Source organism: Melanotaenia boesemani, chromosome 9 (genome assembly GCF_017639745.1).
Source record: "Melanotaenia boesemani isolate fMelBoe1 chromosome 9, fMelBoe1.pri, whole genome shotgun sequence".
NCBI lineage: Eukaryota > Metazoa > Chordata > Actinopteri > Atheriniformes > Melanotaeniidae > Melanotaenia > Melanotaenia boesemani.
Genome location: NC_055690.1, coordinates 31,141,862 through 31,168,668, shown reverse-complemented (window position 1 = coordinate 31,168,668; position 26,807 = coordinate 31,141,862). Strand labels below are relative to the sequence as shown.

Below are 26,807 nucleotides of genomic sequence, written 5' to 3'. Positions count from 1 at the left end.
GTAAAGGATAATAATGCACTCATGATTTTAATGAACTTACTAATAACCTTAACCTGAAAACTTATTTCAAACATGTTGAAATTTGCTATTATTTCACTGAGAGATAATGTTTCTCAACAGGAAAAATCAAGAGCTGGATGCACATTGTGTCATATCCTTATAAGACAAAGATGGTCAAAGATGCTACAACAGAGCAGCATTGCATGGTGTATTCAAAAGCAAATGTTATCCTTCTTTCATGGGCAAATTATTTCAATAAGTATTATTTAGATTATTATATGTTTTGTTGTTTTTGTTTAACGAAATGAGTCCACATAAGCAACATAATACAAAAGTTTGATTCAATTACAAAACATCTGACTGGAATTGAGAAATGTCCTTTAAAATATTGTTGTAGATCGACAGCAACCTAAAAAGGTAAATAGGTCATGTGAAGCCATTTACACCAAGAACAATAACTACAACTCTACATAGATGGTTGTAGACATTATTTAACCTGAAACAGGCGATGGAGTCTACAGTGATGTAATAAACACCAGGAGCATTTCTCTAATCAAATACACTCATGGCCACTTTATCAAGTCCACCTTGCTAGTACCAGGTTGGAGCCCCTTTTACCTTCAGAAACACCAATTCTTGGTATCATAGATTCAACAAGGTGTTGGAAACATTCCTCAGAGGTTTTGCTCCATATTGATATGACAGCATCACACAGCTGCTGCAGGTTTGTCGGCTGCATCCATGATGAGAATCTCCCGTTCCAACACATCCCAAAGCTGCTCTACTGGATTGAGATCTGGTGACTGTGGAGGCCGTTGGAGTCCAGTGAGCTCACTGTCATGTTCTAAAAAGCAGTTGGAGATGAACTGAGCTTTGTGACATGGTGCATTATCCTGCTGGAAGTAGCTACACTGTGGTCATAAAGAGATGGACATAGTCAGCAACAATACTCAGGTAGGCTGTGGTGGTTAAACCAGACCACGTTGGTACTAAGGGGCCCAAAGTGGGCCAAGAAAATGGAGACTCATCATAGCAAGTAACATTTTTCCACTCTTGTATTGTTGGGTGTGGTCTTCTGCTGCTGTAGCCCCTCTGCTTCAAGGCTGGACGTGTTGGGTGTTCAGAGATGCTGTTCTGCAGACCTTGGTTGGAATCAGTGCTTATTTGACTTCCTGTTGCCTTTCTATCATCTCCAACCAGTATAAGCTCAAACTTTTCAGACACTAAAGCTGGTCAAATGGCAGGCCAGCAGCAGTGTACAGAGGCAGCTTACTACGTCAGTAGAAAGAGACCTTAATGCATTAAAGCTAATAGTAACTTACTGCTGCTAACATTTATAGTTTGTGTGGCTTTATTGCAAATCGCTAATGAGCAAATAAAACTCCTCAGATTTCTCAGTCAGGAAGTGTCTCGTCTTTCCTTCTGCCTAAGACACACGAGTTAAGACATTATTGGTAAAATATAGTCAGAATCATATTTCAGTTTTCAGTCCAAACGGAAAATGTATGGAGGATGTTATGATGCAGTGGTGGCGTTAGTCATTTTTTTTTTAACATAATGGCATTGACAGTGATATTAAACTAAAGAAAAATAATAAAAAAAGATACAACAGAAATGCAATTCTGTCAGCGTTTAATGTAATATGGAGAAAGATGTTATGAACTAAAAACAGCAGATGTGTTGTCACCTCAGATCTATGTACCTGTCCTGCTGCCAGTTATGCGACATTAAACTGAAAATACATGATTATGAAGAACTGCTGCATTCAAGTGCTGTCTGAAATGCAGGTCTTTGTTTAAACTCAGTAATGAGCCCACTATGGTGTGTGAGTGAATGAATGAATGAATAAATGACCACTTTGAACACAGCCACTTTTGTTATGGAGATGTGCATCTGCCCCACCTAGGCAGTCAAGATCCACTTCAAAACTGAGAAACACAGATTTCCCTTCATAACCCACAACAACTTGAATGAATGTTGGCTCCTGGGGGCAGATCTAATGATTAAGCAAATTCAAGTCTGCCCTGCAGAAGTGGACTTATCTCCTTTTCACACACTGAAAATTGATGATTGGTTTCACCGTTAGAACAACAACAAGCAAACAGAATGCTTTATAATGTCAAAATTAACAAAGAGATGTAATCAGAGTTTGATATTATCAACAGTAATCAAAGATCAGAGCCTGCATGTCCAAAGTTCAGAGGATTAACAAGATCCACCCTCATTAAGCACGTTCAGTTCTGAACAGTATTAAACTCAGTGCAAAAATAAACCCAATTTCATGGACAGTACAGAATAATTTTAAGTTACAGCTAATTTTGCTGTATTAGTTTAAAAGTAGATCTTGAGTAGTCGGCCATATATAGCAGAAGCACACAAGGTGTCCATGTTTGCATATTTATGGTGGTACAGGTGCTCATTTTTAAATCTGTTGATAGTGATGTACACTAGTAACCCTCAGTCAGGTTGGAACATGTATAAACCATATAATACATAGACAATGAAGCCAAAAAGCATAATACAACCTTTTCATTGTCCATCTTGTCCTGTTTAACAGTCCAGTGCAGATAATCGTAAAAAAAAACATAAAAAACTTTATTCATAATCTCAAAATCATGTCATTATTTCAAAACTTATTGACTATCTTCCAATTAAGACTTGTGCAAAGCAGCATTTTGAACATTTGGAAATGAATTCAATTTGTTTGATTTGTTTAATTTGCACCACCAGTGCCACTGATTGGCATGTTTAACTGTGAGTCACTGCTTCAGCCACTGCTGCAGGAGTACGAAGATGTGGTCTCGAGCCAGAGAGAGCTGTGGGAGATCCTCGCTTCGGGCTGGGTACATATTGGCACAGTGAGCCGTTCCTGGATTGGAGGAAAGTATGAGTGTTAAAGATAAGCAAGAGAAAAGAAAACCAGCAAGAGAAAATAAAAAGCCGAAGGAAACAGAGCTCCACAGACAAGTTGTGTTGCTTGGTTTCTGTAATGTTACACAGCCTGAAGCAGCTACTTCACATTGAATATAAAAGACATAAGAAACAAAACCTATTGTGGCGTTTAAGCCGAATTTTACACACACATAAGCAGTAAAATTAGGAAAAAAAAGAAAAAGGACCTTTGATGAATACAGCAGGGAGGTCAGCAGTGATGTCTCGGGTGATTCCCAGGGCATGCCATGGATCAATGGAGCCGTTTGGGAAAACTATCCTGCTGGAGCGGATTTCATATCCGCCATAGTACTCATTGGTCTGAGCGACAGCCTCTGCTACCTGCTCAGTGCTGATGTTATAGAAGTCTGCACACTGTTTGACATGATAACTGGAAATAGAGATAGAGGGAAAACAGAGGATGAGGGAGGAGCAGGTGCAGGGCTGCTGGAAACAACTATGAGTCTGTTAGACATGGAAATAACGTGTGGTGCACTCACACAAGCGGGAAGCCGATGAAAGGCTGGTTCGGTGAATCTGTGCTCTGGTAGAATCCAAATTCGCTGCAGGTCTGGTAGACCCACTGTCTCCCTGACAAGACACACATTTAAATTTTTTCCCCAGTCATCTGGTCTGAACAAATATAGGCAGGAATAACAGAAAGCAGGAAACACTAACCATCCGACTATTCTACTTGCTGTGGGTTCACATACGTGTAGCTGCCATTTTTTGTGCCACCATTTTTACTACGGGGTCTCTGAATGGACAAACAGCTCTGTGTGTGAAGCTTTTAAACTGCAGTGCAGCTTTTGGTAGATGCTAGATAACCATTAATGATAAGTAAAACCTTAAAACTACCACAGAAGAAGACAGTACATATGTACAGAAGTTTTTTGTAGTCATTTGTAGTTTTGTAGGTTTTTGCTGTGCATTCACTGCTGCACTTGAGGCCACTGGATCTGAAAACATGTTTATGTCTGGAAGAATTTTGGCCACCACCCATTCACATCTATGCTCAGCATTTAAAGTAATTTCTATGCCTATCTTTACCACTAGATGTTACTAATTCTTACACACTGTACCTTTTATATTTTCATTAACCTTTGAATGAACAACTGAACACAGAACCACAACAAATTATTTAAATAGATAAAGACCCAAGTCTGGACATTGTGACTCTTTAGATTCACTAATTTCTTCACTTTTACCATTTTGCACTTGCAGTTTAAATCTGGCTCCCAGGCTCTCTTTGTTACTCTGTGTTACTGGTCTGTACCGTTACACATCCCTGTCATCTGAGAGTCTTCCATCCTTCCATGGAGATCGTGCTCTCCACGACGGGAATTAGCTCTTCGCTCACTACATGAGCCTGTTTACATGACCATCAAAATCTGATAACTGGTAGTAACAAGATAATTATAATAATCTGATCTGCAATATTTGAAAAACCCTGGTCTAGATTTTCCAGTCCTCCACTACTCTCACCAAGGCAGTCCTTGTCTTCTTAGCTGTTTTCTCAGTTAAATCCAAGGGGGACTATTTTGGCCATGCAGCGTATTTCACTGATACTTTACAAATTACAGGAAGATTTTCTGGATTTATTTTAACTTGATCTTGTGGGGAAGTGATCTAACAACTGTTTTTTAGGTTTCACATTTGCCTTAATTAGTCTTATCGTTTTATTTTTACCCTTTCTAAAACAAGCTTTCAGCAGCATTTAAAGTTTAGTTTCCGACAGGACTAAAACCACATCCCCACACACACACACCCCCACCCTGAGGTTGCAACTTGGTGGAAAGTTTCAGGATGACATTACGGGTTTTTCTCAGAAAAGAATAGCTGTTTACTGCAAGTGTTTACATTTGTAGATATAAGTAACTAAGATCAAATAATTTGCATGAACACAATCCCACTTCCTGGTCCGCACCCACCTCCCCCAGCAGCAGGCCCATCCCAGGATGTGTTAGTCATGTCTCTAACGTAGTTACTGAAGCTGGCATCCAGGCATTTCACTGAGAAGGTGTCCATCATCAGGTGGGCCACGAGGACGTATCGGGCGTAAGGATCACCCAGCGACTCGTCCCCCATTATACTGCACAACACCTTAATGGTGATGTTGGTTCCCAACACACCCTGCATCAACATAGAAGAAGAAGAAGTGACGGTAACACATGAAGGGTTTCACCAAAAATCAGCACCCTGAGACAGAACACTAAGAAGTAAAAGGGATATAAATATAATTCTTTATAATATAATTCTGTCCACGTTTTGTAAACGCCTCACAGGCTGCTTCCACAACATTACAGAGTAGCAGTTGGAGGTCAGCTCATGCCGGTTTTCTGGATGATTGCAGTGATCTGCTCCCTGTGTGCTCACACTGCTCTTCAGATAAACTTTATGTTTCCTCCGTGGCTGCTGTCCAACCTTCTGCTTGGGTCCTTCTGAGTAAAAAAGTCTGTATGTGTCATTTACAGCGATCTTTGAGTAAACAGTTGCAGACATTGGAAGCCAGCCTAGATAGAAAATAAAGTGTTATTGACTGTAAATGATGACCCTCCCATCTGCATATTCTGCGTAAAGGAAGTAATTATTACTAAAAGCTGTGAGCTCCAGAAAATGCCTCCATGTCTTATAAAGCAGCCCATTGATAACCCCTGGGCGTGGAAGCAGCTCTGACTACTGATTGAGTTACACCTTGGTCCTTGTTCTAAACCAAATTCCTCAGTGGTACCTAAATCCTCTGCTGCTGGCTGTGCTGTGGACTCTGTGGCCCACTGCTCCTCTCAGCTCTTTTACAAGCGTCTCTTTAGCTTGGGGCGACAGGAAACCAGAGAGACCAAAGAGTCTTTTGTTACTTTTTCACATCAGCTTATTGGTAACCGGACTCACGTCTCGTCAAGGCACCAGGGGGACAGAGAGGGGATGGAATGGGAAAGAAGGGGGGAGGGTAAAAAGAGAGGTACCTGGTTTAAAAAAAAAAAAAGACGAATAAAGGAAATAAAATTTGTTAATGCAGAAAAACATCCAGCTAAAACATGAATTAATACTTTAAGCAAGATAAATGGATTATTTTTGTTGAAGGTTTAGTGTGAAAAAACAAAACAAAAACATCCCACAGAGATCTGACCAGTATGGATTAAGGTCATCATAGATATCACTTGTCAAATTTTAAATTAAGACCTGAGTAGAAGATCTCTAAGCTGCAGCTATGATGTTCTATAGTGGGAACACTGGTACAAATCAGCTTGGGAACATTGTAAATCAGTCTGGGGCATTCTGGAAGTGGCAGTTGTGAGCAAAGGTGTGTTTGGAGAAGTCCAGAAAGAGTGAAGATTTCAACCACTAGGCATGGGGGATGGACAGGCCGTGCTTTGGGATGGTGTAGCAGCCTGCAGCACATGTATAATGATAGAGGAGAGATGGATTTAATTAACAATCAGCTAATTCTGGAGATGAATGTTAAACCAGAAGTGAAAAAGCTGAAAAGGAGAATTACTTCTAAATTAAGAGAACAATTCTAAAGCTAAAAATCCTCAAAGAAAATAGAAAATACTTGGAAATATGAACTTAACCAGGTCTGTTTAAACTGATTAGCTTATCTAGTTAGAAGCTGAAGAAATCCTGCATGTACATTCCATCAGAAGAAGCCAATAACAACAGAATAACCAGAGCAAACATCCTGCATCTCATCTGTTTAGAAAATAACCACCACTGGCTTTACCCATTTATTCTAATTTTGGATCACAGGGGGACCGGAGTCTATCCCGGGTGCTTCCAGACGAGAAGCTACAACATGTAGGGATGTATTCTGAGCTGTAACTCTGTTTAATTCACTGCTAAAAACAGCATCAACTCTTTTTAATAAATCAATTTCTTTTTTTTTTTTTTTTTTAAATAAAATGTCTGGAAATACGTCAAGTAAATAAGTACAATAAGTATATGAAGTAAATAATAAAAAGAACATCATTTAGGACCCATTACAGTTTGCATATTGTAATGTTCTTGGGGTTAAAAGGCACCATCATCTACCTGCTTCAGAGAGCCCACTCAAGTGTTTTTAATACAATTCAGCTGCTCTGTTATGTGAGAAGCTCCACAAATTCCAGGTGGATATCTCCACCACCTCCTGGATTTATACCAAACAAACAGACCACAGTTTGTAAGAATGAAAGGTTGTGTCTGAGATGATGGTGAGCAGCACTGGAGCACCTCAAGGAACTGTACTCTCACCCTTTCTCTTCACACTGTGCACCTCAGACTTCCAGTACAACTCTGAGTCCTGTCACCTACAGAAATACTGTGATTACTCTGCAGTTGTGGGCAGTATCCGTGATGGAGAAGATGAGTACAGAGAACGGGTCAGTTTGTGAGATGGTGCATAAACAATCACTTTGTCTTGAACACACACAAAACAAGAGATGATTGTGGGTTTTAGGTGAACTGAGCTAAGAAAAACATTGTTTACATGTTTTATATCTTCTATCAGCCTAGTGTCGCGAGTTCAAATTGCTTTTCAGCATCTTCTGGGGCAGCAGGATTAGAACAATGCTGGAAAGCTGCTGAACATCATGAACAATCCTCCACACCGTCTATATTAGTGGTTCCTAACCCATTTTCCTTGGGGACCCTCGTCATGTAAATACTAAAAAGCCACGGCCCCCTGACCCACCCTGTGCTGAAACCATGCTTGATTTTATACTTTCCAAAGTGAGATTCTCACCATAACTACTGTACTTTGAGTCCTGTCCTTTGATGAAGCCAAAGCTGAATTAAAAACATATACTTTTTTTCCCTTAAAACAGGGAACGTGTGTGGACATTAAACACAATGGCTCTAAATATTCAAAGTCTTGGGGGACCCCCTGTGCTCTTTGCCCCCCCGCAGGCTGTGAAGCACTGCTCTATACAACACTAAGGAAAGAACAGAGTGTGTTCAAACAGAGGTTTCTTCATGTATGCAGCAAGACAGAAAGATACAGGAAGTCCTCCCTGCCAGCAGCCATCACCCTCTGAAATATGACTTAAAATTGAATTAATCTTTTACCAATTACTCTAAATAAATAAATATATTTAAAAATGAACTATTACAAGATTACATTAAAAAAGGCATTCATGATTTTGCCATTTATTACTATATTGAGTATTTTGTCATGCAAATTAATGCCATTATATTTTCACTGCTCTAATCCTCAAAAATGTCAACATAAAGGAGAAGAATTTTTTTGTAAAATTAAAGGTTTCTTTTCCAAATTTATGCTTTGTTTTTAATCATCATATTTTCTGGCAGGACATACCACCTGTAGCTGTCATTCTTTAATTTGCCCTTTCTAATATTGTTTACAGCGATGTCATCCCTTCTGCTGAGTCACAAACCACTCACAGTTACAGAAGGTTACACTTATGTGGAGATGAAGGACAAATAAACTAGTAACAGATCCCAGAAACAACTCTGACCTTCCTCTAACAAGGCAATATCTCTGCTTGTTTGGCTGTTAGACAATACAAAGACCGTCTGTAACCTTCCTACACATCACAGCTGCTTTAAATGCCAGACACAAGGTCAGCCACAAGTTTCCACCAAACATTTCTGCAGCAAATGTTTGTCAAATGTCTGCTGGTTTCACCTGAAATTTTGCCCAAATTTTGATTAAAACTGAAAAATCTTCCCACTAGAGTCTGGATTTCAGTCCTCTTTCTCTCACCTCAAATGCTCTGTTGTCTTGATTGTACTGGACCACATCCATAAAGCTGCCAGCCAGCGTTTCCAGGAAGTATGCAGAGTCCATCTCTGTGTGGATTTGCAGTTTGGAGCATAAACTGAAGGGAGAGGAAGCAAGGCAACAAGGAAGGATAGAAAGGCAAAAAGAAAGACATGGAGTTGAAGAAAGTGAATGTGGAAAACTGGAATGTATCAATATTTTCTCTTGTCCTGTGTTCTCAGGGAATACTTAAACCAGCCACCAACCTGTGTTGATGAGTGTATGTGTGCAGATCTACTTTGGAGGAATTAAAATGACATTTCCAAAAACAAAACAAAAAGCTTCTCAGTGTGAATACTAACATAAGTACTGTATTCCTTGAGTCAGTGTGACTTGGAAGCTGGACAACCCTCCAAACCACTGCAGTGACGTTTGCATGTTTGTGCCTGAATGAGGACATGTCTGCTTTGTCTGCTTTTTGAAGCTAAAATAAAACATGTCCAGTGTGGTCAGGACAACTTCCTTGTGCCACCATGAGCTCTGTAAGAAGAACTGCGCCATTACAGAGACCTTTTAACTCTGCTTATTACAAACACACCATCTGGCCTCACAGTTGCTATAACAACCTGACAGAAATAACATCAGAAGCAGGCGTAAGGACTTCAGACAGGGCACAACCAGGGTAAGAATGACTTCATGGCTGTAACTGAAAACAATGGAAGAAAAAAAAAAAAAAAGAAAAAACGTGACTGAAAATTGTCCAATAAAACCTCAATCTAAAGCACTTAATCAGCCTATAAAGCAGCATTCAGATTACATAACATTAAAAAACATCTATATGAATCTTTGGCAACGCTTGTAAAACCTATACATAAAATCTGTGAAATAAATAAAAATTACATTTCTCATCTTACAATAGGATGGATTACTGTTATGTTATTCTACAGAAATGTGTGACTGAGGCACAGTCTCTATTGCAGCTCTAAAATTCCAGAGGACCAAGTTCGGTCCCGAAATGTTTGAGGAGACGCACAGACGTGAGTCAAACCTGGATCTGAGACAACTCACACCGCTCCTCTGAGCTCACAAACAACTAATACTATCTAGCAGAGAGCTGGATTAGAAAATTAACAGAGTTATAGTTTCTGTTAAGAAAATGTGGCTTCGGTTAACTTTTTATGCAAAGGCAAGTAGCTACAGTTAGTTATGTCAGCATTAAACTAAAAAGCTCTGTACAAGAAAAAAAAACGAATGAATATATGAGGTAATGATTGAAAATAGTTCTGTATATAAGCAGTTATTTCTAAAAAAAAAAAAAAAAAAAAAAAAAGTAAAATAAAATAAAGAAAACACATATTTTCTGGCAGTACCAGGCTAAATATTTCCATCTCATTCCAGAGAATGTGCTAAGCAAAGCAAAGCAGTTAGCTATAGTTTGACAGACACAATAAGAATAGCATCAATCTTCTCATCTATCTGTTTGAATAAAGCAGACAAACATAATTTCCACATCTAGGCTGGATAATAAATTTAACATTGTTTAAGTTTATGTTTAAAAAATGTTTCATGATAAGCTAATTAGCTACAGGTAGTTAGCTCAGAATGAAACAAACAAGCTCTTTATAAAGACCAAAAAGAACAAAGAAAAAGATAGCTGATAATGTTTGATAATAGTCCTGCATATAAATAATATGGTTGTTTTTTGTTTCTCTAAATAAAAAACACATTGTTGGGCAGTACCTGGCTAAGCCTTTCCATCTGATTCCAGATCTTGTGCTAAGCTAAGCTAAGCTAAGCTAAGCTAAACAACTAGCTATTATTTGTAAGACAGACATGACTAACAGACCTGCATCAATCTTCTTATCTATCTGTTACAATAAAGCAAATATTTGTATATTTGATCTGGGTGGAAAATTTAACATAGATTTAGTTTATGTTTAGAAAAGATGAAATTTCAGTTTGCATTGCATGCTAAACTAATTAGATACAGGTAGTTAGCTCAGCATGAGACTCACAAGGTACTTACAAAACTCCCCAAAAAATGCTAATATGAAAACAGGTAGCATTTGACAATAGTCCTATATATAAATAACATTACTTTTTGTTTTATCACAAAAATAAATATTGTTGGGCAATACCAGAATAAATGTTTCCATCAGATTCCACATCTTGTGCTAAGCTAAACAATGTTAAGCAGCTAGCTTTAGTCTGTTAAACGGATCAAATCAACCCCCTCACCTGTCTGTTGGAAAAAAGCCAACAGTATTTTAAATATATATTTAAGTGTTTTAACTATTCCAAGGGGAGCATATTGCGTATTCTTTCTTACTGTAAAAGGAACAGAAACCTCATTAAAACTACTGTTTGTATCTGTGCTTCTTTGCTTTGCATATATGAAACAGCCTTTTTCAGTACGATTACTGATTAGATCAGTTTAAGGGTAATGAACCATGAACACATGAGATAATAGGGATCTATCAGAAAATGAAGCTAAATGAGCCCAGAGAAGAATTCTCATCATTTTACTGCATTAAATTAAATAAAGTGTAACTGATTTCTGCTTGTTGAGTTTGGACTTAGATGGTTTAAAATTTGGTAGACTTTTTCTTTTGCCACTTCATTGATCAGTTCAGAACACATCAGGACAGAGAAGAAGCCGTTTTAAGGATAAATGTACTGTACTTGAAGTCTTTGGTGATGTTGTCATAGGTTTTAGGGTCTTTGAGGCGTTCAGCAAGGGTATCTGAAGCCTTTTTCACCAGCAAGGGGCACTCTGCATTCTCTGAGGCCAGCGAACGCCACACAACCTCCAAATACTCTGGTAAGATAAAGAGACAGAGAGAAGGGTAGACACTTAAACCAAGACTGCTATAAAAAGACCATAATAATACACACCACTACCCCAGTTAAACACAGATGGCTATTTTCAGGCAGCACAAAAGCTCTAATTCATCCAAAAAAAACATTATGTGAAACTAGCTCTGTTTAAATGCTTTGGACATTATTTATTTAAAAAGGTTTCACTGTGAAACAATGAGTGAAATTTGTGGTTTATTAGACTTGAACAGCTCATAGGATAAACGCAACATCTCAAAACCTTGGAATATTTCCATCTGAAGTGAAAGCCAGCCTTTTATGGGTAACACTGCTGACGAACTCCAGTGTAGTTTTGGGAAGTAATAGCTTGGAGAAAAAGAAACCTAACATCAGTACACCATGTCCACTGCTGTGTGTTTTTGTCTCTGTGTTTTCCTCAGGTCAAAGGGAATGTGAGCTGAATGTGTGTGATAATGTCTTCAAAATAGGATCAGTGTGTGGGTGGAACAGCCTAGGTCCATGTTCAAAGCTGCTCTGACCTCGATTCCAGCTCATAGCCTCCTGGAGGAAAACAATGAGCTCAGACAAACACAAAGCAGATGAAGGCAGAATGAAGCTTCAGCTTTGATCTGTCAGTTGTTCTGCAGTTCAGTTTAGATGTTTCAAGTCAGGAAGTTGTACAGAAAGGAAAAATATATATATATTTTTTCTTGATGTCTAACGTTGCAATTCAGCAGATAAAAACAAGAAGATATATGTTTATTATTATATATGCTGCCCTGTCATACCTGGGAAGTTGACTGTAGCATACACAGGTGCACTAGTGGCCACAGAGCCATGCACCAGGTGAGGGTACTTCAGTCTGAACCAAGCAGCCAGAGACCCTGGGTATGACCCGCCAAACGCCACCCACTTCCTGTTAGTTAGTCCTCGGGTCTGTCCTATCACAGTGCGGAAGTGTGCCAGGTCAGCCAGTGCCTGCCGGCTGCTGAGGAAACGTAGGTTGTCGGTGCTGAGGTCCCTAAACATAGAAAAATTAGAGTTTGCATGAAGGGGTTTTAAAGTTTCCGTCCATTGAAATCAATGTTAAAAATGTACTAAAGAAAAAATTGAACATTTCTGAAATGATGACGGAAAAGTTCTTTCTGATCACCCTTGCCCTGAAAGAGCCACATATTTTGGTGTTTCAATAGTTTAAATATCTTGAAACATGCTGAAGTTATGGACGCCCAAAACTGCACTGAAGTCAGAAGAAGGATCCCAATAAGTGTGAATACAGAATAATATAGTGTTTTAGTTTTTTACTGGATCCTCAGAGGAAAACCAAATTAAAAAATAAAACATAAAAAAACAAAACAAAAAAGAACCCCACAAACAAGATCTAGAAAAATTTGATCATTTAAGATGGACTGGAGCTGTGCTGTAGTTTGCTTGACCAAATGATGGACGCTGTGTTATCCAGTTAGCTAGTATTTTTCAGGAAAAGCCTTGATTTTTTTTAACTAGACATTGCCATCCAGCCATTTTGCAGCGCGACTCCACCATAGCAATAAGGGTGCCAGCCTGCAGTACAGCTTAAAACTCTGCAATCAGCCTGCATACATTTGGATTATTATTGGTGAGCAAATCAAGCAAAATCAAGAAAAAGAATGACAGAAAATTAGTTTTGTTAAATGAACTGCTGACAAACAAGTCTGTTCCAATGTATTTAGTATAAAATAAACATTCTAAATTGCAACCATTATTTACAATGTCTCAGTTCACTGAAACTGTCTTTAGGCAGCATATCTGGTGGAGACAACTGTCCTTTTCTTCGGACCAAGCTGCCATCTGGTGGTGCAGCTACTTCTTTACATGGTGATAGTATTGTGAAATCAAGAGTGACTGAAGGTCCTCAAACAGCTGTGTGGTGATGATGGAGGTCATAATGTAAAGTGCTAGTGATGAGCAGAGCTGAAATGCACAATCCATCAATATTCTTATTGCAGATTTTTATGGTAGAAGGTGTCAGTTCTCTCATGCGTCCAACAACAAGACCAGCTGCTTGAAATACTCAGCTCACTGGAGCGCTTAACAGCAAAGCTGGTGTTTCTAAACATAGTCTGTAGCTTCATCCTCTACAGCAGTAGGTGTTGTCTTTGGTGGAACTATATGAAACTAAGTTGAAGCTGCTGTACTCAAGCATACTGCACTTGTTAACCCTTTATGTCAGATGAGATCAATACACATTTTATTGTGAGTTAGTGTAATGTTACAGTTTAATAGGTTTTCATCTTATACTCACTCAAAGTGCTATGCAAATAATATCATTAATATTTTTGCTTAATTTAAAGAAACTCAAGAGTTCTTAAAAATGACTAACATACGCTGTGGGGTGACTCTTCCCATAGAAACGGTGTTCCAGCATCAAACAAAGTGCTCCCAGCTTCTCAGCATAGGTAAGCCAGGTGCCGTATTGCATCCATGCTGGATTTGCTGGGCCCTCACCACCTATCATCAGAAACACTGGACCTCCAGGCTTATAGAAGGCTTCATTCACAAAGTATCTCTGAGTGGAGAAAGTGAAACCTAATTACAAGAATGCAGCATGTGCCAGTGTTTCTCATTAATACACATTAATGCCTTGGTAAAACAATCACACAGGGAAGAAATACCATTTTTACAAATGTATCTTAGCTCCTGTGGGGATCCACAACAGGTAGACTCACCTGCTTCCACTCTCTGCTGTCTGCACCATTGAAGTGATCCAGCTTCTGGGTGAACCACAGCTCCTCAAACACAGCTCTCTGCGTGGTGTCATGAACTGGATTAAACCTCATAAGGCCCCTAAAGGGGACCCTGTAGTGGCCCTCTGCCGCTGCAAACACAGAGGACAGAAAAAATAAGACCACTTTACTCACAGCAAGCCCATGCGTTCGACAAGCCATTGTGGTACTGACAAGGAGCCTCCAGCATGTGATCAGTTTATATGTAGTCATATGACAAGTTCTCCTGCTACTTTAAATAAGTTGAAAAAAGTAGGAAATACGAGTTTCTTATTTTAGAACCGCTCTCGTAGGTATCTGAATGAATGTGTAAAATTGCTTTAAATGTTATCTGATTTAAAAAACTATGCACATCATATGTGTATTGAGTTTATATGTGACTAATTATTTGTTAAACCGCGAATAGCAGGCGATAATTGGAGTTTAAGAATATGCCGTCTCGTTTTGTGTGACTTGAAGTATCATTAGCCAAACGAAACAACTCGCCGCCAGCAGGGGGCCCCAAAGAACATTCACGTCAGATTTTCTGCACCGAAGAAGTCAATTACTCGTATAGCCAGTCACCTCCGCTTGCTTTGCCGTCTACAGAGCTGCAACTATGGAAGAGGCAAAAAAGAAAGAGAATAAGCAGTCTGAAAAGACTGATGAGAAGGATAAGGACAAAGAAAAGGGACAACAGTCCTCTGGAAAGGATAAAGACAAGAAAGAGGAGCAGGAATTAGTGAGTTTGTGCATTTCTCCCATTCAAATATGCGCCAACTAACGCTTCAGAAGCCAACCATGTTATTTTGCCTTAGTCACTGCCGCTTTGAAAACATGGTTAAGCAGGCCAGGATCAGTATAATTTGATAAAGATAACAAATGGACGTTCAGTTTTCTGACTGTGGCTATTACTCGTGAAACCTCGAACAATTTTTTGGGGGGGGTTCCATAAAGATCTGTCGATAAATCTCAAGGTAGCAAAAATACCCTAGCCTAACTCAGCCGGTAAGCTAACGTTAGCTTCCTAGTTGTGTGTTCTGTACTGTCATCAGTGCTAGCTTTGTTAGCAAATGCAGCTAACCAGGTTTAGCTTCTGGAAAGCACTTTGTGACACAGCAGCTAAGGTAAAGTAAAACAAAAACAAACAAAAAAAAAAACAACTATTTTTGTCATTGCAGACTTGAATGGTAGGCAATTTGGTTTTACTTTACAGACTGGTTAAGGGGAACTGTTGGTGACATTGAGTAAATCAGGTGTAAATCGCTGTAAACATGAACTTTTGCTGTTTTGTCGATACGCATATAACATTTTATTGCTAATCATCATCTACCATTTGATATTAGATAGAAGTGGCATATTTTTTCAATATAAATGAACAAGTTAACAACAATAATGAGGTCTTTACATGTTTGCATTAGACTAAAAATAATTAAATAGAAAGTAAACGTCATAGATGGACAGTTTCTATTCAAGGTCTCTGAATTGTGAATACAGTCATTACAGTAAGGTATGATGTTGCTGTGAGTCCATGGTTGTTTTATTTGTAGATTGCACTATTTTAATATATCATTGTATTATTATTATTTTTTTTTTAATTTTGAAATCTTTATTAATTTCTCAGTCAGAGGAAGACAAGCAGTTACAAGAGGACCTGGAGATGATGGTGGAGAGGCTGAGTGTGAGTATTCAATATGGTTAATTTTTCCTCCGTGTTAGAGCAAATAAGAAAACTTAAAAGGTTAAAGAACATGTTTTTGTCACACCTTTGCAGGAGAAGAGCACAGCACTCCATCGACCTGCTTTAGAAGAGTTGCGCAGACAGATCCGCTCCTCAACCACCTCCATGACCTCAGTACCTAAACCCCTGAAATTCTTGCGTCCACACTATGGCAAGCTTAAAGAAATCTATGAGACCATGGCTACCGGGGAGAACAAGGTAAGCCTTTGCTGTGCTGCCAGAAAAGTGAAATACTCAAGTATGGGCAGAGAGAAATGGTGCTTATCATGATGTTAGAGCATGTGTGTGGCAGCCATGATTTTAATGTCTGGTTTTATATGTTGGTGTGGTATTTGATTAGCTTTTATTTGGTATTGTAGATATCTGTGAGGTAAATGAATCCTAACTCGCCATATTTGAAAACACTGAAATAAATTAATGATGTAAAGTTTCTGCTTTTGGTTGCAGCGTTTTTGTGCCGACGTGGTGTCTGTGCTGGCCATGACCATGAGTGGTGAGAGGGAGTGTTTGAAGTACCGACTGCTGGGCTCCCAGGAAGAGTTGGCCTCCTGGGGACATGAATATGTCAGGTAAATCATCCTTATTTAGTCAGGATGGGGTATCATTAGAAATTACACGAAAAGTTTCAGTCTAAACAAAGGGTGTGTAGTATTTTTTTTCCCCTGTATGTATAGTTTAGTTTTTAGTTTGTTGCAACATTTTCCTCGTTAGCTAGTAGAGTGAGGGGGAAAACATCATATATATTGTGTTAAGTGTTGGATAAAAGCTCCACTCTTTGCGAAAGCTTCTCAGATAAGAGGATTTTTCCTTTCACTGGAAACTGTCTTCTGTTTGCATCAGTCTTTGGTCACAGATTTTTTTTTTGTCTTTATTTGTCAGGCATCTTGCTGGTGAGGTAGCTAAAGAATGGCAGGAAGTGGAGGAGAATGATAAAACCCAGCAAGAAACGCTGCTGAAACTAGTAAAAGAGATTGTGCCCTACAACATGGCTCACAATGCCGAGCATGAGGCGTGCGACCTGCTGATGGAGATTGAAAGACTGGACATGCTGGAGGATTATATTGATGAAAATGCCTACGGCAAAGTCTGCCTCTACCTCACCAGGTTTGTACAGGTTTTTGTGCTTTGCTCAGAAAACAAACTTCCTTTGCGTATCTGTGTATCTGATTATGTATGTTTTTTTTTTTCCAGTTGTGTGAGTTATGTTCCAGAGCCTGAAAACTCTGCACTGCTGAGATGTGCCTTGAACATCTTCAGGAAGTTCACCCGTTATCCAGAGGCGCTGCGCTTGGCCCTGATGCTCAATGATGTGGAGCTGGTAGAAAACATCTTCACATCCTGCAAAGACATGTAAGGACTATAATTCACTGCTTCTGGACGACCTGAGATGCTAACTAGAACTGGTTGAGAAATTTTACACAAAGGTGTTGAGCTCAGAAACATCAACAGTGAAATAGTCAGTTTATCGTTTACAAAGCAACTTCCCACGCTTGTTGGACACGCTAAACACCTAATCTCTGTTTTTGTACCCTGCAGAGTTATCCAGAAGCAGATGGCCTTCATGTTGGGCCGTCATGGGATGTTCCTGGAGCTTAATGAGGACGTGGAGGACTATGAGGACCTGACAGAGATCATGTCCAATGTGCAACTCAACAGTAACTTCTTGGCCCTGGCCAGAGAGGTAGGAGAGAGGAGACTGTTGAACAAAGAGATTCACAGAAATAATAATAAAAAAAATAAAAAAAACATTGTGTTTTTGGCCTTAAAAATAAAACATGTTCAAGTTTTCACGATGCCAAGACCTATTATTCATTCTCACCTGAAAGGCTGGGGTTACATTACATACTGGCTGCTACATGCCCAGAAAGTATCTTGTATCTCATTCTCATATCATAAACAGATTAACCCAGAAAATATCTGTGCAGTTTAATCAGAACATCTTTTTTCATTTTAAAGAAATGTTTTTTTTTTGTGTGTGTGTGTGTGTGAAATACTTATGAGTAGTCTGTGTTTTACCTGCAGTAGAAAGTGAGCTTCGGTCCTCAGCAGAATTAATTTATTTAAGATTAATTCAGTAGCCTGATCATATTCACACAATGATGAAAAGGTATCCATCCCTTCAGGTGATTATGATCACTTTCAGTAACCTGCAGAGGTTGTGATGAATCTACATGTGGCATCAGTGAATAAAAGGCTGATCTAAAATTCACTGGTGAAATGCAGAGAATTATAGTTTTATTATTCAAAGAGAGACATTAAGCATCAAAGCATTTACACAACATCACTCTTCTTGTCCTCCCCAGCTGGATATTATGGAGCCCAAAGTCCCAGACGACATCTACAAAACACACCTGGAAAATAACAGTAAGTTTGCTAGTGATTATTAGATGTGTTGAGGGCTGAGCGAGACACACATACAAATTTAAATTTGATAGATTTAGTCTTATTTGGAACAAAGAAATTAAAAAGAAAATCTGTAAAATAAAAAATCCCCCCAAAAAAGACACATCAATTAAGTTACTATCAGACTTACAGCAATTCCAAGATACTTTGATTAGACTTTTTATGTCTGAAAAAGGGAGTAGGAAGAAGTTTGTCACTTCTTGAGACCTACTCCTTAGAAGGTGAGAAAAACGGAAGCAAACTTATTCATACACATGTGACTTTATACAGTAAAACTACAAACAATAATAATTGTAACATAAAATATATTATATTATTTATTATATATTAATTTAGGAAGACACATAATTCTTTCACATAATCCCTGAATTTCATAGTTTGATTGAATTTAGTTGGTAAACATTTTTCCGTTTCCTGAGGGGTGAACAATTGCTCCACAAAGAAATCCTTTTACTGTAACTTGTGGCATTTTGTGTTGTTCTAACAGCCAGTTTGTCAAACATATAGGCTCCCCTGAGTTCTTGAGGTTATTTGGTTGAGAACAAATTCTGAATATTTAGTGATAATGATTGGTTTTTCTGCTTGGTGCATAGTTTGAGGTGTCTCAGTAATTCAGTTCAGGTAAAAGCTGAAGATGATTTGGATGTTTACATTTTGCCAGGAGAACTGACCTAGAACGATGTAATGACTTTCAAATTACACAAATAAAGATTTTATTTACAACAGTCTACAGAAAAAAAAGTAAAGATATTTTACTGTTTAATGAAAATGTGAGCTCCTCTTGGATTTGACGGCAACAACACGTCTCAAAAAGTTAGGACATTGCTTTCTGCTTTTATTGATATCTTACAAAGTGCCCCAAGCTAGATGTGTTTTTTGAAGCTGTGTTTGTAGATGCTATCCATGTTACATCACCTCTGTGTTGTGTGTGACAGGGTTTGGAGGAAGTGGCTCCCAGGTGGACTCGGCTCGTATGAACTTGGCCTCTTCATTTGTCAACGGCTTTGTTAATGCAGCCTTTGGGCAGGATAAGCTGCTCACAGATGATGGCAACAAATGGCTGTACAAGAACAAGGACCACGGTACAGGAACACACACTCCTCACATCTAAAACGTTTTATGTTTGTTATTGTGAATCAGAGCAGCTGATTTCTGTGATGTTCTCAGGAATGTTGAGCGCTGCAGCCTCTCTGGGAATGATCCTGCTGTGGGATGTAGATGGTGGTCTGACCCAGATTGACAAGTATCTGTACTCATCTGAAGACTACATCAAGGTATGGTCGGTTTTGAATGTGTTGTGTTGCTCTATATACTTTATGATTCCAGTCAGAGGAATTCCTTTCATAGATCAGATTAAAACTCTTCTGTGACAGCGAGAGGAGGAAGGTTATAAAAGCAAAGCCTTAAAGTGTCTGTCTTGTGTGTCACCCCCTTTATCCTCGTGTGTAGTCCGGTGCCCTCCTGGCCTGTGGCATTGTAAACTCAGGTGTGAGGAACGAGTGCGACCCAGCTCTCGCTCTGCTGTCCGACTACGTTCTTCACAACAGCAACGTCATGAGGATAGGCGCCATCTTTGGGTGAGGATGTTGTGCTGTGACTCTATCTCTCACTAATACGGACTGATAAAGTGGCATCTTGGTTGATGGTCATTCCTTGGTTTCAGGCTGGGTCTTGCCTACGCTGGATCAAACAGAGAAGATGTCCTCTCGCTGCTTCTTCCTGTCATGGGAGACTCCAAATCCAGCATGGAGGTATGAGTGGGCATCATCTTCCTTCTGCTGACGGTCAGTTTAGCATCATCTAAGTGTTGCGGTTATATATCTACAGGTGGTTGGAGTTACGGCGCTGGCATGCGGTATGATCGCAGTGGGGTCTTGTAACGGTGACGTCACCTCCACTATTGTCCAGACCATCATGGAAAAGAATGAACAGGAGCTGAAGGACACTTACGCTCGCTGGCTGCCTTTGGGTTTGGGACTCAACCACTTGGGTAGGCATGGATAGATCATGTTTTACTTTTATTCAGGAATCATTTTGTAAGGGTCTCTGATGTGTATCATGTCTTTATTCTCAGGCAAAGGAGAAGCAATTGAAACAACGTTGGCAGCTCTACAGGTTGTACCTGAACCTTTCCGCAGCTTTGCTAACACACTTGTGGACATCTGTGCATATGCAGGTCAGTTTCACCATTCTGTCTGTGAGCCAACAGTAAACATACCTGCACGCAATGCTGCAATGATCAATTCCCACTTGTACATCCCCTCCCTTCTTCTCAGGTTCTGGGAATGTGCTAAAGGTACAGCAGCTCCTCCACATCTGCAGCGAGCACTATGAAGCCAAGGAGAAGGAAAAAGAAGAGGACAAGGACAAGAAGGACAAAAAGGACAAGGACAAGAAGGAAACTGCTGCTGACATGGGATCCCACCAGGTCAGAACCATTATTATCCTCATACAATGAGATGATCAATAGCTGCGCTTAACATGAAGCACTTTCAATCCGATCGAACGTCATGCAAATGGAAATAGTTTAAACCTTTTCACAATCGGATCAGCGGGAAAAAATAAGCATGCATACTGCCATTCCAAATGTTTCTGTGGTGTATGTCGTTTCTGCACATGCTTGACCCACGTGACGGTTACGTGACGTAATGAGTGTCAGGAAAGACTTGGAAAAATGGCAACAGCAAAACAGAGCGGACTGTGGTGGTTTTGTTACAAACTGAACGAGTTAAGGATTATTTAGACTTTAAAGGAGGTTAAAAAAAATTCTTCCAAATTCGTAGACATTGCGGATGTCGAAGACGTTATTATCATATTAAATCTGTCCATCATGTAAATACAGCTGATTGGATCACTTTATCCAGCCTCCATGTAGAATGTCAGCTGGAATCTTTGATCACATGGATTTCACTCGGCTAGAAGAAATATCAAGTCAAGTCTCAAGCAGCCACAAACAAAACAATTTAAATTAAAACAACAACAACAACAAAAACGCTTACCTCCCAAGTCGAACAAAAACAGGGGAACACTGCATGAAAATACACATGAACTACAGAACTACAAAGGGTGTGTAGTAACGAGTTACATTAAGAGTTTTACTGCACCATACTAACTTTTACTAGAGTAAATTTGTGAAGAAGAAACGCTAATATTTTTGCCAGAGAGATGTCGCCAATTTCATCATTCACACGTAGCCATGCAGTCACATGACTACATACACAAACCATGGCTGCACAGTTGCACAGACTCTTCACAACTAGCAGACAGAATGAAACTCACTGAAAGATGTCAGAAGCAGCTGACTATAAAGCTAAAACTTAGGAGGATGAGCTCCTCTGGTCTCATGTATAGAAAACATGTTTCAGAGTTTCAAATGTGAACTTCCACACATCAGCGCCTCAGCTGACCCAGTGAGGATGACACGTGATCCGATCATGCCGACCTGATCGCAGATAGCGCTCTAACTAGCTGGTCAACCTTAACAAGATTTTTAGTAACCAGATATTTTTCAGATAAATCTGTCAGGCTGTTCATGTGTGAGAAGGCAAACATTATCCTTCATGGGTCTGGGATCGGCAAGATCGAATCATATTCACAGCGCCATATCAGAAAAACGAGGTCGTCTGAAACTGATGTTGCTTCATTGAAATGTTCAGATTTGAAACTCCGTTTTTGTCTGATGTTGACAGACTATGTAAAATCCGAGATGTGATCGTTTTATCTGAACTTTAAACTGAGATGGACAGGTGCTGCTTTACTTTCCATATACTCCCTGTTTACCTGTTTTACTAAAACAGGTGGTGTTTGTGGGTACATATTACAACCTTTTTCAATTCAGATTAATTTTTTTTGGCGCCTCAATATTTTAATATAATAGGTTAAAAGGGAAAAAATAATTATCACATCACAATGAAACTGAGCAACCTTTGGAAAACTACTTTTTATTTTATAAATGTTTTTTTTAAGTAACCCTACTTATTCTTGAGTGCAATTTTGGCCTACTCCACCCACCTCTGGGCATAACCAAGGTGTGGCCGATTGTGAGGAAGATGAGGGAATCCTGTCTCCTCAGTCCAGATCTTTAAAGGAAAACCATCCACCAGAGGCTATTCCCTCAGAAGCTGCCAATCCCAGCCTGGCCTGCACACTCAGATTTGCATAACTGATCAACCCATATCCCAACAATCATTAACACCCCCTTTCCCAAAAGAGTTAAACAGCCACCTGCTATGTTTAATTCAACAGAAAAAGTAAACTAATTGACAGCATCACCACTAACGGTGCCTTTGTGACAATTTTGCAGATAAAAGTCCTGTAGAAGACCCAGGCATGTGAGTGTGGTTTGCATTGGGCATCTAAACATTCGTGGGTTGTGTGTGGCTGCATGCAAATGTACTAAAAGGATTTACAAACATACTTCGATATGCTTGATTTTTAGGAGACACAGAATGAGCACACTGGACAAATGCAACATGCAAACTCTTAAAGGAGTCACAAACCAAACAATTACAAAGCTTACTAGACAAGGCAAGTTTATTTATCTAGCACATTTCATACATAAAAGCAATTCAACATGCCTTACATGTAACAAGAAAAAGAAAAAATGGAGAAACAAAATCGTGTTAAGACATAATTAAAGGTGTGTGCAAAATCATAATAAAATAATAAATATATAAAATCATATGAAATAACTAAAGTAAATTTATTAAAAGCAAAGAGTCCAGATAAGTTAAAAAATATGATGCAGATTTCATGAAAAAAATATTTTTAATCATTTGAAAGTGTCAACATTTAAGTTTAATCTCCACTGGAAGTTTGTTCCACTTGTTTGCAGCGTTACAGCTAATTACTGAACATATCACAGATTGATTCTGGGGTTTGTAGACCTTCATCAGTTTTAAAATCTTTTCTGTGACCGACTGGAAATCAGTGTAAAGACTTCAAAACTGGTGTGATGTGTTCAGATCTCTTAGTCCTGGTTAAAACTCTAGCAGCAGCACCTGGATGAGCTGCAGATGTTTGTTCTGTTGATGTTTTTGAGTTGGTAAAAAGCTGATTGGTGACAGCTTTGATGTGGCTGTTAAAAGTCAGATCTGAGTCTATTAACACACCAAGATTACCAACTTGATTTTAAGAGCCTGAGTTTCGAGGTGTGCGCTGATGCTGACCCTTTACTACTACACCAACAGTAGGAGCTAGCAATTCTAAATAAAAAAATAACCACAACAGTCAAGTATCCCATACCACAGAAACTTAAATCCACCAAAGCCAGATGTGGATTACTGAACATTAGCAGTCCTGTCTCTGCAGGGTATCACCCACATGTCTGTGTTGAATGTGCCTCTGCAGCTGTGTGGTTATCTACCACTTTCTTCCTACTTTGTGGATCAAAATTCTCCCAAATTAAATGTCACAGTTTAAGTAACTAGTATCTGTTGTTGATAAGCTGGTCATCAGCTGATTAATCTCACACATCTCTGCCTCATATGTGACTTTGCTGCTCGTGTTATGGATGATTCTGTGGAGAGAAAAGAAACTTGATTTAATGTCTTTCTCTCAGGGTGTGGCTGTTCTTGGCATCGCTCTGATTGCCATGGGCGAGGAGATTGGCTCTGAAATGGCACTGCGAACATTTGGACACCTGGTCAGTTACATGACTTTGTCTTTTACTTCTGTTATTTCTGTTCTTCTTATCTTTCTGAATTTTGTTCTTCATTGTCCTTTAAAATCATTTATTATTTGTCCTCTCTAAATAAGGAGCAGCTTTTCATCTGATTTATTTCTAATTCTTCAGTCCTGTTCTTTTTCTGTTTTCTCTGTTGTGCTTGGTTAGTCTGTTGTGATCAGTTATTTCTAGTACAAACATACATAATGGTTGTATGTCAGTTAGCTGAAGTAAACTTGTTCTCTGATTTCTGCTCTCCCCCATTTTCACCGCTGTGTTTATGCCATAAGCTGCGTTACGGTGAGCCCACCTTAAGGCGAGCGGTGCCTCTGGCCCTTGCTCTCATTTCTGTGTCCAACCCTCGTCTGAACATCTTGGACACTCTTAGCAAGTTTTCCCACGATGCTGACCCAGAGGTCTCCCACAATTCCATCTTTGCCATGGGCATGGTGGGAAGTGGTAAGTTTGTTTTCTATTAAATAATATGACAATGTAATATCATACATACTTTTTTTGCAATATAATTGAGTTAATTTGATAAAACAAAAGAAAAAAACATTGTTTTTTACTTGTATTTTAATTTCAATGTGTTAAACACAAACATGTTAGCAAAAACATGAAATAGTACATTATAAAATAGCCAGTTGTGTAATAACGATAATAAGTGCTTTAATCTTGATATAAATTCATTCACTTCCTGTTTGAATGTCACTTATTACTCAACCGTTCAGGGTATAATCCAGGGCTCTAGAGTACAACCAAAAACAACAACAACAAAGAACAATGATTAAAATAATTTAGCCAGTTTACGCTCTGCTGTTTTGTCACGTGTCACAAATGACATGCTCACTTCTGCCACTTCCAGACAACAACCAGCAAAATGCATCAAACTGGATGTTTATGGTTGGTCTTGCAGCCATAAATGCCAAAGAGAAGCTGCCTTTCATGAGATTCAAGTCCAAGTAGATAGTTCTCGTGAAAAATGTTAAACATAAATACAGGAGAGGGAAATTTCCAGAAGCAACACAGCCTCATGAGCTTTTCAGAGTTTGACATATTTAAATTCGTTCAGCTTAGTGAAGGCATTTTAAAATATTTTTTTACCTTAACATTTCTGCTTCAAATGAAGATGAACATTCTCCAATATATCATTCTTGTTTACAATAATTTAAACAGCCATCAATGTGGGTAATGATGTAAAGAAAATCCTTAAAACATATTAAAATGAGGTGCAACCAAATTAAAAAGTTAAATGCAACCAATGCAAAAAGTTCATCCAGAGCCCTGTGGTCATTTTCAGAGAGCCACCCTCCTCTCAGAATGTCTGCTTCCTGAACACATCAAGCAGACTCTTTATTTTTTCCTTTTCCTCAGGCACCAATAACGCTCGCCTGGCGGCCATGCTGCGACAGCTGGCACAGTATCACGCCAAAGATCCCAACAATCTCTTCATGGTCCGACTGGCTCAGGTGGGTGACAGAAAACAAACGCACCCTTCACCAGACTCGAGTGAACTTTGGAAAAGTGTGTGTAACAAGTGTTTGACTTTTTGTGGCTCCACAGGGTCTGACTCACCTGGGCAAAGGCACGCTCACACTCTGTCCCTACCACAGCGACAGGCAGCTGATGAGTCAGGTCGCCGTGGCTGGACTGCTCACTGTGCTCGTTTCCTTCCTTGACGTCAAGAACAGTGAGTTTATTTTCTTCCTGCTCCCTCAAACATATCCATTAGTCATTCAATGTTAATCCATCCCTGGTTTTTGTTGTATCTTACAGTAATTCTGGGTAAATCTCACTACATTCTGTATGGCCTAGTAGCAGCCATGCAGCCACGCATGTTGGTCACATTTGACGAGGAGCTGCGACCACTGCCCGTGTCTGTTAGAGTTGGACAGGTAGAGAAGAAGTTCAGAGATCAGAGTTTGTCATCAGGATCAGAATAAATTAGCATTTTAATGTGTGTTTGTGTTATCTGTCCACAGGCTGTGGATGTCGTGGGACAGGCAGGTAAACCAAAAGCCATCACAGGTTTCCAGACTCACACCACACCGGTGCTGCTGGCTCATGGAGAGAGGGCGGAGCTGGCCACAGAGGAGTACCTGCCCGTCACTCCCATCCTGGAGGGCTTTGTTATCCTTCGCAAAAACCCCAACTATGAAACCTAGACTGCACCCTTTTTTCTAATGTCTCTGCATATGTTTAGTTGTTCATTGCATGGCTGAAAGAACAACACAGGCCCACCTTTCTACATCTGTCATCCGCGGCACAACTCCAGAAGTTATTAAAAATGGGCCGATGGGGTCTGATTGGTTGGACTGGTATGGCACACAGAGAGTAAACTGGGGCCTGATCTTCTCTACAAACATGTTAATTTAGGTCCACCTCCCCCACATGTTCTGATCCAGCTGCTTGACTGGGCCAGGACCTGTTCCTAACTCTTCAGAAAATGTTTCAGTCATGAGTCAATGAACAGCTACTGTTCAGCCTTCATCAGTCATTACAGTGTGTGTTATCTCCTAATTTACCCTAAAGTCATATTTTGTAATTAGAGCATTTAAAGTATGTGTTCTTCATCACTTTTTTTTTTTGTTACAGTGCTGTAAAAGATTGAATCAGAAATAAAAACACTGATTCATTTGTTGGAAATTTGATTTGTTTACTTTTTAAACCTTTGAAGCAGGTGAAACACTATCATACAAGTAAAGAGGGGAAACTGTCCAGAACAGATAAGTCTACCAAACAGCCTGAAACATATAGCATAAAAAGATGGTGTGATAACTTAGATTAAACATAAAGTTTACTTGTTTA

The 26,807-nt window shown here is 39.3% G+C and overlaps 2 protein-coding genes across 2 annotated transcripts; one reads left to right on the top strand and one right to left on the bottom strand.

The window, feature by feature from the left end:
• Window positions 1–1,615: 1,615 nt before the first annotated feature.
• prss16 (serine protease 16) lies at window positions 1,616–14,416 on the bottom strand. Its single transcript, XM_041994141.1, has 9 exons — window positions 14,155–14,416; window positions 13,813–13,994; window positions 12,235–12,467; window positions 11,312–11,447; window positions 8,633–8,747; window positions 4,863–5,064; window positions 3,432–3,522; window positions 3,120–3,322; window positions 1,616–2,869 (listed from the first exon to the last, which is right to left on the bottom strand). The coding sequence occupies exons 1-9, from the start codon at window positions 14,371–14,373 to the stop codon at window positions 2,760–2,762; spliced, it is 1,491 nt and encodes a 496-aa protein (XP_041850075.1). The 5' UTR covers window positions 14,374–14,416; the 3' UTR covers window positions 1,616–2,759.
• A 333-nt stretch (window positions 14,417–14,749) lies between these two features.
• Window positions 14,750–26,645, top strand: psmd2 (proteasome 26S subunit ubiquitin receptor, non-ATPase 2). Its single transcript, XM_041994139.1, has 21 exons — window positions 14,750–14,932; window positions 15,815–15,871; window positions 15,965–16,129; window positions 16,379–16,500; window positions 16,811–17,035; window positions 17,123–17,281; window positions 17,468–17,612; window positions 18,235–18,295; window positions 19,270–19,416; window positions 19,502–19,608; window positions 19,784–19,911; window positions 19,998–20,085; window positions 20,162–20,324; window positions 20,409–20,510; window positions 20,611–20,762; window positions 23,895–23,978; window positions 24,290–24,458; window positions 25,374–25,468; window positions 25,563–25,689; window positions 25,776–25,894; window positions 25,982–26,645. The coding sequence occupies exons 1-21, from the start codon at window positions 14,810–14,812 to the stop codon at window positions 26,162–26,164; spliced, it is 2,721 nt and encodes a 906-aa protein (XP_041850073.1). The 5' UTR covers window positions 14,750–14,809; the 3' UTR covers window positions 26,165–26,645.
• Window positions 26,646–26,807: the final 162 nt, after the last annotated feature.